At 42.4% G+C, this 12,459-nt stretch overlaps 1 protein-coding gene across 1 annotated transcript in view; it reads left to right on the plus strand.

Annotated features, from left to right (window-relative positions):
• Positions 1-505: 505 nt before the first annotated feature.
• The window catches only part of LOC139922578 (scavenger receptor cysteine-rich type 1 protein M160-like), a 49,228-nt gene continuing 37,274 nt past the window's right edge, over positions 506-12,459 (plus strand). The window contains exons 1-5 of the mRNA XM_078283290.1: positions 506-542; positions 2,330-2,362; positions 2,501-2,800; positions 4,929-5,234; positions 5,330-5,629. Coding sequence (XP_078139416.1) covers positions 506-542; positions 2,330-2,362; positions 2,501-2,800; positions 4,929-5,234; positions 5,330-5,629 — 976 coding nt within the window. The remainder of the gene's footprint in view (positions 543-2,329; positions 2,363-2,500; positions 2,801-4,928; positions 5,235-5,329; positions 5,630-12,459) is intronic.

Consider the following 12,459-nt stretch of genomic DNA (forward strand, 5'->3'; position numbering starts at 1 on the left):
GTAAAATTTTAATTTTTAACGAACGCTTTTCTTATTTAACCATGACCAAACCATTTCCCTAAACTTAACCAAGTTGTTTTAGTTGCCTAAACTTTACCATAACCTTAACCCTAACCTTAACCAAACTTGTTTTAGTTGCCTAAATGTAACCGTTAACCAACCTTTGGAATGTAATTCAATTCGTGGTGGAGACATGTTTTTTTCCCATAATACGTATCCACAACACGCAAATCACTGTTTTAGAGTTCATGTTCATTTCACGTATTTTTGTGAGATCACGTTGCGGGAGGAATTGCATCGACTTGGGTCAACAGCAGTGGCATGAATGATCAGCAGTGTGAGCTGGCAGATTATAAAGACTGCCTCATTTGGTGCCTTCAAATGGGGTCATGTTTACCGTGTTCACGAGAAGAGTCCATATGAACGCCCCCCTGGTATTCACGACGGAAATTTTCTGAAAGCTCCGAGTTCACGAGTTGCGACGTGTTTGTTGACGTTTTCAGAAATGGCGGAGGCCATGGAAGTTCATTTTTCGGTGGATGGTAAGTTAATATATTGTAACTTTAGTCGTATAGAGTTTTTCTTAGTAATTTTATAATATGTCTGAGGAAAATGTTGATATTTCCAACGGCCTCATCTTTTTCCTGTCATTATGCCTTTGCATTTCCTGCATTACGTTACCTGCTCGCTAGCTAGCTAAATTGTTAGCCTTGGTGGCTTCTAGACGCACGTTGCAGCGTTGCCTAGCAGCGGTGCTCTCACAACTTAACCACTTGAACGCCAAGCATATCGTGTACACGACTTCCCATGTCGTAACCACGAGCTCACGAGTTCCATTTGAAGGCAGCAATTGACTTGTTTGAATGTGATTGGTGATGAGAGTCAGCTTGGATTGGACAGCTGATAGCCAATCAGCTGATAACCAATCAGCTGATAGCGTGCATGACTTAAGTGTTCTGCCTGAACTAACGCGATGCTCCATTTCAGTCCATAATCTCTGTGCTTTGTAATTGAGATCCTCCAGTACTCCTTGAGTGTTTAATTTGTCCATGGCTCTGATTTCAGTTCAAGTTCATTTATTTCTATAACCTTCATCACAAGCCTGTCTCAAAAGACTTTACAGAGAAAGAGCCGACCTAGATCTAACTGATCAACAGATTTAACAATCAATCATAGAACAAAATGATGTAACACAAACTTATGGAAGCAAAAGAAAGCACAAGACACACAATAGCAAGTTAGAGCAAGACACAGCAAGCCTACCTATTCTACATATCCTAACCTAACCAGCACCACCAGCCTTAGACCCTCGAAGCATACAAGGAAAAACTCCCAAGAAAACCTTATTAGGAAAAACTGTTAGAAACCTCGGGCGGGCCAAGTCACAGAGGGACGGCTGAGCGTTCAATAGGTGCCAGGACAAACAGTGGAATGGACAGTGACATGGACAATGACCAGGGACGTGCAGAGAGTTCTTCAGGGGCAGGTGCTCAAATAAAAAAAGGGGCATCACAGTGTCAAACAGTCTGTGGAATAATCTCTGTGTCTTCATAGTGCAGCAATGCGGTGTTGTTACATCCCTGTACTTTACTCATCTGTTATATTTGCTTCCATCTCTTGTCTTTCTGTCTCACTGTCCTCTTCTTTCTCCCCCTCATCTCTCTGCATTTCTGTCTGCCTGTGCTAAATATTAAATAAAACAAAAAAACAAAACTTATCTTAGTGATTAATCCTCTATTATCTTATTATATTATTATATTTCTATCATAATAGTACAAGCTCTAAACAAAATGTAACAATTTTCATTGGATAGTTTTTCATGATAACGTCACTAAATCTATTTTTTTCCTTGCATGATAAATATGAAGTTAAGTTAGTTTGCCCTACCACCCTCTGACTCTCAAGTCCCTCTAGCTGCCTGCTGTTTTACTTTCTCTTTTACTTTCGCCCTTCTTGCTTTCGAGGGTATCTTGCAGCCACTCACTATATAATATGTAAAATGAAAAAATAATGTTGGCAAACGGGAGAATCTGGGCTACTGGGCTAAGAAAGAGAAGGGGCAATGCACTGTGCAGATGATGTCATTTGTGTTTTCCATTTGCTCAAATACTTTTGCTCATATCGCTACAATTTAGAAACTATTCGGAAAATGCCTAAAATAAAATACTACATTTATATTGGAAGGGACATTTTGTTCAATTAAGGGAAAAGAGGCAGGTGCCCAAGCACCCAGAGCTCCCCCCTCTGCACGTGCCTGACAATGACAATGACATGAGAAAACAAATCATCAAATCATGATACTCATTTATTTTCTGCTTTTTCTGCTCAGGACTCCAGGCTGAAGAAAAACACAATTCAACAGGTAAATAGAGAAAATAAATAGAAATGGAAAAAAGAGAAACAGCTGTCTGATTTGGTTTGATTCTTTTTTTTTTCAAATCAAAGTAAGTTTACTTTTTTTTTTTTTTTTTAACTAATTACTCTCTTGTCTCTTTTTCAGCTGATGATGTTAGGTTGGTGGGAGGAGCCAGCTGCTGTGCTGGTGAAATGGAGGTGAAACACCATGGAGACTGGAGACCAGTGTATGACTGGAACTCTGACTGGAACCTGAAGTCAGCAGCTGTAGTGTGTAGACAGCTGGACTGTGGCTCTGCTGTTTCAACAGAAAGGAGATGGGATTCCTCAGAAAGATCTGTATGGTGGATCAGTCCTTACTGTCTCCAGTCTGGGTCTACACTGAGGGAGTGTGTAGAAACATTGACTCTCCCTTCCTCTCTCAGCCTGCAGATCACCTGCTCAGGTAACACCATCAGTGACATCAACTATGACAGTAATGTTTCCAGTCTCTTCCTTCCTCTGTCACAGTGACAGTCAGTGGTTTACATTGGACTGAACTGTAAAGTTATCCAGGACAATGGCATCCTAAAGGGAAGAGAAGTGGGCTTGTTGCTGGAAGCTCACTGGTTCAAATCCCCCTCTTTTACTGTGGTGCCCTTCAGCAAGGCAGCTCCCCTATAGTGGCGCTGTTAACATAATTGTCCCCCCACCAAAGGGGACTATGGATCGGTCTCCGTCCGTTAGTTAGTTCGTTCGTTAGTTTGTTAGTCACACTGTAACGTTGACTTTGTGCCGCTACGGAGCGGCATTGACAATGAATGGGGACTCAGTGGTAAAGCAGGTCATACAGTTAAAGTTATCATACAATGTGGGGGACAATGAATGGGGACTCAGTGGTAAAGTAATACAGTTAAAGTTATCATAGGTAACATAATAGTCTACACACGCTACACACTTGGAGACATCAGACTGGGTTGATGTGTTGAAGTGAGAGTCAATGGAGAATTTTTGGGCAAACCTCTAACCACAAGACACTGTAGTTATTGTACAGTTGTTGGACTGTTGTACTGTTATTGCACTCATCACTGCACTACCACTGTGCCATCAGTGTTGACTACTTATATCATATTACCACTTACCTACTGTGCAATACCATTATATCACTTATCATTTAGCATTTATATTATTCATAACACTCACGCTCCTGGTGTTTGTTATATTGTATATTGTATTATAAATTGTATTGTAGTGTACATTGTGTAATGTACGGATTGTATTTATTGCGTATTGTAGTTCTTATATTTTGTACTGTATTGAGTAAAAACAGGACAATTACAGTTACTACATTTCAAGATATAACTTGTAAGCCTAATTCTGAGGAGAGTAGGCAACAGAAATATATGGTCAATCTGTCCTTTCATTGTCCCATACCAAACCATTGTCCCATGCTTATACAATTTCACTCATATTTCAAGTACACTCAGCAATCACTGACTGATCCAAGGGTGGAACTACATCACTGGTGGGGGACAACATGTTTACTATTTGCTTGTAATGTATTACGTTAGTCAAGGCAACAGTTTGTCTCTGAGCTTTTTAATTAAAACAATGGGAGTCTATGAGTTCAAACCTGCAGTAGAACAGACAGTAGGAGCTTCTGACTGTGGAAATACATCAGAGGATTTAGACTTTTCATGGGCGATGATGGAGACAGGAAAAAAACATATTCTGGTATTATCCTTTCAACAAATAAGAACTGAATCTAGATCAATATTGCAACTTGACTTTCTCTCTCCCTGTCTCTGTTCATCTGTCTGTCTGTCTGTCTGTCTTTCTGTCTCCCTTCCTCTCAATTTAATTCCAAATATGCTTTATTGTCATTACAGTAAAGAAATGCATGTTGTCAAAGCAGTACAGTATATCAGTTACAGATCAACATTTTCACATTTAAATCCCCTCCCCCTTGTATCAGAGTGTGTGTGTGTGTGTGTGTGTGTGTGTGTGTGTGTGTGTGTGTGTGTGTGTCAGTCAGTGTAGACTCTGGGTTGCTGCATACTCAGCTCCTATACCCAGACTCTTCACCACACAGTGAGTGTCAGTAGTTTTATGTGTAAGTAATTCATGTTTGTGTAGAAACAATAACATAAATGTAACATACAAACTTGTAATAAAAATATCAAAATATAATAATGATGATAATAATCAACAATGATAAAACATAAAGTGATTAAATATAATAATGAAGGAAAAGAAAGTCTAACAAATCATGTGACAGATCATGGAATCTTGGTATTTTGTCAACAAATTTAGGGAAATATATCTCTCTAATACCTTGGTACTTGGAGCACCAGAGCAAGAAATGCTGTTCATCCTCTGTGTCTCCTGAGCTACAGTGTTTACAGCCTCCATGTTTTTCTGAGGCGTTCCTCTATAGTAAGACTGTGACTCTCTCTCTCTCTCTCTCTCTCTCTCTCTCTCTCTCTCTCTCTCTCTCTCTCTCTCTCTCTCTCTCTCTCTCTCTCTCTCTCTCTCTCTCTCTCTCTCTCTCTCTCTCTCTCTCTCTCTCTCTCTCTCTCTCTCTCTCTCTCCAGAGTCTGTGAGGCTGGTGGATGGGACTAGTCTGTGCTCAGGCAGACTGGAGGTGAAGTCTAACCAGTTCTGGTCCTCAGTGTGTGAAGCTGACTTTGACCAGCAGGATGCAGAGGTGGTCTGTAGGGAGCTTGGCTGTGGGGCTCCTTCAGTCCTCCAGGGGGCACTCTATGGAGAAGTGGAGGCTCCAATGTGGACCAAAGAGTTCCAGTGTGAAGGCAGTGAGTCCGTTCTCCTGGACTGTGGAAGCTCAGGCTCAGCTAGAAACACCTGCTCACCTGGCAAAGCTGTTGGACTCACCTGCTCAGGTAGAAGAGGAGCTGCAGCTTGGATTTGGCTTCATTTCTGTTCTAATCAAAGTGACTTTACTTATTTTACTAATTACTCTCTTGTCTCTGTTCAGCTGATGATGTCAGGTTGGTGGGAGGAGCCAGCCACTGTGCTGGTGGACTGGAGATGAAACAACATGGAGACTGGAGACCAGTGGATGACTGGTACTCTGAGTGGAACCTGAAGTCAGCAGCTGTAGTGTGTAGACAGCTGGACTGTGGCTCTGCTGTTTCAACAGAAAAGAGAGAGGATTCCTCATCAAGATCTGTATGGAGGATCAATCCTTCCTGTCTTCAGTCTGGGTCGACACTGAGGGAGTGTGTACTAACAGAGTCTGTCTCTTCCTCTCGCAGCCTGCAGATCACCTGCTCAGGTAACACCATCAACTATGACAGTAATGTTTCCAGTCTCTTCCTTCCTCTGTCACAGTGACAGTCAGTGGTTTACATTGGACTGAACTGTAAAGTTATCCAGGACAATGGCATCCTAAAGGGAAGAGAAGTGGGCTTGTTGCTGGAAGCTCACTGGTTCAAATCCCCCTCTTTTACTGTGGTGCCCTTCAGCAAGGCAGCTCCCCCCTAATTGCTATAGTGGAGCTGTTAACATAATAATGTATTACGTTAGTCAAGGCAGCAGTCTATGAGTTCAAACCTGCAGTAGAACAGACAGTAGGAGCTTCTGACTGTGGAAATACATCAGAGGATTTAGACTTTTCATGGGCGATGATGGAGACAGGAAAAAAATATTCTGATATTATCCTTTCAACAAATAAGAACTGAATCTAGATCAATATTGCAACTTGACTTTCTCTCTCCCTGTCTCATTCATCTCTCTGTCTGTCTGTCTGTCTGTCTGTCTGTCTTTTTGTCTTTCTGTCTCTCTTCCTCTCAATTTAATTCCAAATATGCTTCATTGTCATTACTGTAAAGAAATGCATGTTGTCAAAGCAGTACAGTATATCAGTTACAGATCAACATTTTCCCATTTAAATCCCCTCCCCCTTGTATCAGTGTGTGTGTGTGTGTGTGTGCGTGTGTGTGTGTGTGTGTGTGTGTGTGTGTCAGTGTAGACTCTGGGTTGCTGCATACTCAGCTCCCATACCCAGACTCTTCAGCACACAGTGAGTGTCAGTATTTTTTTCGTAAGTAATTAATGTTTGTGTAGAAACAATAAAATAAATGTAACATACAAACATATAATAAAATGGGGTTAGTGAGAGAACCGAGCAAAGCAAACAGCCTGGGCAAAATAAAAAGACTGGAGAGCAGGCAGGACAGACCGCTGCCAGAGTGGCAGAGGCTGTTTTAGTGGAGGAGGAAGATGTGACGCTAGATGACAATCTTATGAAAATGTCTGTTAAAAGGAAACCTAAAGAAAGCAGCCAAAACAGTTCAAAAGCAAAAAAAAGCTGCTAAAGAAACAAAGCTCCCATCCTCTTTACCGGAGGAGAACACAGATGACAGTGACAGTGATGCAGATTCTGCCTCCGCCTCTCAGGTGCAGGCTGATACAGAGAGCAGCTGCTCTCTCATTAAGATTAGGAAGTTCCTACAAGCCACCAAGGTGTGAGGGCAGTGAAGGTGGAGAGCTTCTTTCCAGACCTGAAACTGTTTGTTGATTCAGTCAGGTGTGTCGTGAAAAATGCAGGAGGTTTGAGAAAGCTTTACTGAGCAAGAGATTTTCCGCCTGAAACAACTTGTCCAAACGGTGAAAATGTGAATACTTGATGATGAATAAGTTCATGTCATATTCTCTCTTAGGTGTAATTAGTGTGTTTCTTGTCATTGTACAGCTCAGCTACTTTATTTTTATGTGTGAAATAAAAATAGGCACTTTAAATGTAAATGGAGCAAGGGATGATATCATAAGACATACGACACTTTATTTGTCATTGTAGGCATACAACAAAATTATGTTTGGTAACTCTCAGTGACCAGCAGCAGTAGAGAACATGATAAAAACAAGATAACAAGATAAAAACAAGATAATAAAAAGGTATTGCACAACAAGTTAGATGTATGTAATAAATAATAAGTTGTTGGAGTGCAAGATAACAAGATAACAAGATAAGAACAAGATAATAAAGAGGTATTGCACAACAGTTAAATGTATGTAATAAAGTGTTGGAGTGCATTAGCAGCAGTTGGGGGGTGGGGGTGGTGGATGGGAGAGGCTAACTCGGTAATATTTACAGTCTTCAGTCCTCAACAGCTATGAGAGGGTGGGGTGGTGATGGAGGCTACAGCTCTGGGGAAAAAGCTGTTCTTCAGTCCGTTTGTTCGGGCTTTGATGGCTCTGTATTTCTTCCCCGATGGCAAGGGGACAAACAGACTGTGACCTGGGTGGGTTTGGTCCTTGCTGATGTTGTTAGCCTTCTTGTGTAGACAGCTAGCATACAGTGTCCAAGTTTGGGAGCACAGTTCCCACAATCTTCTGTGCCGTTTTTACCACCCGGACCAAGTCCTTCCGGTTCTCGGCAGTGCAGCTGGCATACCACACCGTGGCGTAGTAGCAGAGGATACTCTCTATGGTGCTTCTGTAAAAGTTTATTAGGAGCTGAGAGGGAAGTTTGGCCTGTTTCAGTTTTCTTAGGAAGAAAAGCCTCTGTTGAGCTTTCTTCGCCAGGTGGTAGGTGTTAAGGGATCTTTTGTTATATGGATTCCCAGGAATTTGATGTCGTTGACACTCTCCGCCTCCTCACCATTTATGTGGAGAGGGGGATGTGTGGTCTTCCTGGATCTCCTAAAGTCCACAATGATCTCCTTGGTTTTTGTGGTGTTCAGAACCAGATTATTGTCCGAACACCACTCGACCAGATGTTGGACCTCCTCTCTGTAGTGTGTCTCCTCATTGTCGGATATAAGTCCCACTATAGTGGTGTCGTCAGCAAACTTCACTATAGTGTTTGAGCAGTGGATGGGGGTGCAGTCATGGGTGAAGAGAGTGAAGAGGGCTGGACTAAGCACACAGCCCTGCGGTGCACCTGTGTTCAGGATGAGGGTCGAGGATGTGTGGTTGCCCATTCTGACATTTTGTGGTCTGTTAGTGAGGAAGTCCATAATCCATAAGCAGAGTGAAGTGGCTAATCCCAGGTTGTTGAGTTTGTCTACCAGTTTATGGGGGATTATAGTATTGAAAGCGGAGCTAAAGTCAACAAATAGCATCCTGACATATGTGTTTGGATGCTCCAGGTGGAACAGGGCTGTATGAAGTGCGATTGAGACTGCATCCTCCATAGATCTGTTTCCTCAATAAGAAAACTGGTGGCTGTCCAGGGGCCTCATTTATAAAACTGTGCGTAGGATTCACGTCAAAAGGTTGCGTACGGACGAAACACAGAAAGTGCTTACGCACAAAAATATTCTGATTTATAACACAGTGCGCACGCACGTCCTACGCAGGTTTCCCTTTATAAATCACAATCAACTCGAAATGTTGCGCACGTGCGCGAGCCTCATACTCCGCCCCTTAACTCCTACAATTAACCATATATGGTCAATGAAACGCCCTGAATGAATACTGATGTGTATGTAAATATACTTGTCATTCCATTCTCTGTGTGAGAAATTGGCAAAGCCGAACCAGACGTAAAAGAGAAATGTCCCCGGTGGCCTCAGTTCGGGCGTCACCAACCAGAAACAGTTTGTTGAGTGGCAACATGTCACAGCAGTATTTAATGCTGCAGCTCAGAGAGGAGAACCCTTTATAAAAATAAAAAAGAAATTGTCCGAGAAGCGCCAAGAAGCGCATTGGACTGTTGTGTCAGCACCACCGGCGGGGCGAGGAGATACCGGAGCTCTCTCCTCTTGAACGTTACACCTCGATGACGGGGGAAACCCTATTTAGTGGCATTGTGCCAGAAAAACAGCGTGACACTGACTTAACGTTAGAGAGGAAGATCAGACAGTGTGCGACCGGGGTGAACAGCTGGCTGTAGAGGACGCTGCGCCTGGCACCGGCGTCTCCAATGCGCCCCGTGCGTCATAACGCATAATTATTTATTACCTTGAGACATCCAGTCCAATTGCCTAACACCTTGAATTTGTCAGATTTAATTGTGACAAACTGGGTCTCTGCTAAAAGACTGTAATGCACTTACTTGAGACTAATTCACACCATGCCAGCCTATAATGACATGTAGATGCTTTTTGGACAAATGATCGGTTTTCAAACGAAAGCAACAAAGACACTATTTAGTTGTAGCCTAGACGTTCTTCCGACAAGGAATATTATTATTAGAGGGGTTTCTAAGTTGATGTGGAGTCGGCCTGGAAGTTAACTGAGTGTACAATGCCACTTTTTGCTTTATTTTACTGCTTTGCTATGTCAGTCGCCGTTTCCCACTGTCTCCAAAATGTGCGCACGCATGGGTCAAAGTTTCCGTGGCGGTGCGCACATTCTCCCGTCAAGTTTGTTTTTTATAGATCCCAAAGTTTGCTTAGAAAGTGGCGTACGCCTTCTTTTGTGCGTACACAACGTTTATAAATGAGGCCCCAGATCAGTGGGGGTGCTGGCCTTGATGTGAGATAGTACAAGCCTCTCAAAGCACTTCATAACAACTGGTGTTAGAGCAACTGGGCGATAGTCATTATATCAAAAGGGCTTTTCTTTTTAAACTGGTTGATATCAAGAAATTAGATGTTTTATTTGTGCAAGAGTACCATTGATAATGCAACTGAATGGAAGAGAGAATGGAATGGGGAAATCTTTCTTAGTCATAAATCTAACAACAGTGGTGGTGTTGGGATTTTGTTCTCCAAAGATTTTATGCCAGATTCTTATGATGTAGAAGAAATAGTCGCTGGTCGATTACTGAAAATTAAAGCACAATATGAGAATGTCAGAATGGTTTTTATAAATGTTTATGCTCCAGTTCTTGGTGCTGAAAGACTGTGTTTTATTGATGTGCTATGTAATACAATTCATAGTTGTAATAGTGAGGAATATTTATTTCTGGGAGGTGATTGTAATTGTACAGAAAATGATAAATTAGACAGGAACCATCAGAAACCACATCCTGCTTCACGGAATCGGCTTCAACGTTTAGTTGAATCAAATGAACTGAGCGATGTGTGGAGAAGTCTTCACAAAAACCAGAGGCAGTATACCTGGACCCGCTCAAAGGATAATGTGCTCTCTATGGCCAGGCTTGATCGCTTTTATTGTTTTAAACATCACTTCAGTGTCTTTAAAGGATGTCATTTGAACCCAGTTGGTTTTTCTGATCATTTCCTTGTTCAGTGTGTATAAAAGGGTGATTAGGTCACGGACGTTTTAATGACTTTCCTAATTTGCTCTATAATTAGTTGTAATGTTAATTGTAATGTTAATTTATCAACTCCTGTGTTTATTGGCTGATAAATGAGTCAATCATTCCATTGACCAATAGGAATGCCCCTGTACTACTCCACCCTATACAGTAGTGTAAGGGACTGTTCGTTATTTATGAGAGTGAGTGTGTGTGTGTGTGTGTGTGTGTGTGTGTGTGGGGGGGGGGGGGGTGCGCAAAACGGGGGAGGCACGTCAAATAATTTTTTAAGCACTGGGGAGGGACTTATGTTTTTTTTTTGGCTTTAAGGGAGGGACATACAACTTTATGTGGTTGCATTTTGGATTTAATTTAAATACGTTTTTTTCTTTTCAAAATACGTGTTTTACTGCTGTATGGTATGGTGACGGGACTCACTAAACTTGGTATCTCCCACCCCTACCTTTACCTCATTGGACCTCACGCCCGACTCATCAGCAGTACGGAGATGTGCTCCCGGTGGACAGCCACAATACCCACATGGGTTTGCGTCGTGTCCGGGCTCATATTCTTCACAGTCCCTGCAGGAAAGACGAGGGGCCTCATGTATAAACGGTGCGCACGTACAAAAAGGTTGCGTACGCTGGTCTTCACGCACACGCGGGATGTATAAAAATGAAGGTGATGTGAGAATGTGCGGGCCATCCCGCAAACTTTAGACCAGCTGTGAGAATGTGCGGGCCATCCCGCAAACTCTTGTCTGGCTCTGTCCGTTGGCGACGCCAAACTACAAAGTACTGAAACTCGCCAAATGTTTCAAAATAATGTTTCCACTCCAGTTACTGTGCTATGTCTACTGAAGTAGTCTATGAAAAACCATAATTATGTCCGCTGATACACCATAATAGTTTGATCATTTATGTGGATAATGTTTAACACCAGAAAGGCCAAAACTGGCATCGTTCATTTCCAATTTATAGTTCCCCCAACACTGGAGGAAAATGCTATTTTTCCCACCCTCCATAACTTGTCCTAAATATGAGGGTGTCAAATGAATGAAAAAAGCCACTTAGGAAATAGATACAGGCACTCCTCTCTAAATCCTCTATATTGCCGCGTTGGTTTGTGCGCCCTCCGGCTCGCTTCAAGTAGGTCTGGCTTATTGAGCGCAATGAAAACCTAGTGAAACTAATTTCCCACAGATGACATCAGGCCTTACTCACAATGCCAAAACCAAGATCGCCAGTAAACTGGACAGTTTTCTTTGTTTATGTGACATGGAGATGTTAACGCACGTCAGGGACTGTACAGTTGCCGAGGCGAACAGAGATCCATGGTGCACAGGAGGCGAGGCGCACAGATCCATCTCTCCTGGGAAGAAAACGCAGTGTCGGGTGGGCAGATGCACTCGGAATAAGAATGGAACAACTGTGTGATGTCCAAACGATTTGTGTGTAGTACCTGCTCACACAAACCACCGAAGTTATGCGCTGACTGCGGGACTGAACGGTAGGAAAGGAAAGGCCACCCGTGCGTAAAACTAAAAAAAAAAAAAAGGTAGTGTAGAAAAAAATGCCACAAATTGTCATATTTGGAGCGGCAGCACTGCGAACACTGGACATGGCACATTATATGGTTTTGTTTTTAATCTTTGAATCAGTTCAATTGTGCAATTTTACCTTTATTTACAAAAACACTGCATGTGTAAAAGCACATTGGACATTTGGAGAGGGGAGCACTGAACACAGACACATTCACCATCGTTTTTGACAAGAAGGTGACAAGAGGGGCCTATTTATAGTCATTTGCATAATTAATTATGGGAGGAGATAATGCGGGGTGAGAGGCTTGTGCATGTGCGCTCAATTTCACGTTGATTGGGATGTATAAAGGAAAGATGCGCAGGACCTGGCGAGCGCACGGTTTTATACATCTGAAAATTTCTGTGCGTACGT

This window comes from Centroberyx gerrardi, chromosome 4 (assembly GCF_048128805.1).
Source record: "Centroberyx gerrardi isolate f3 chromosome 4, fCenGer3.hap1.cur.20231027, whole genome shotgun sequence".
In the NCBI taxonomy this organism is placed as follows: domain Eukaryota; kingdom Metazoa; phylum Chordata; class Actinopteri; order Beryciformes; family Berycidae; genus Centroberyx; species Centroberyx gerrardi.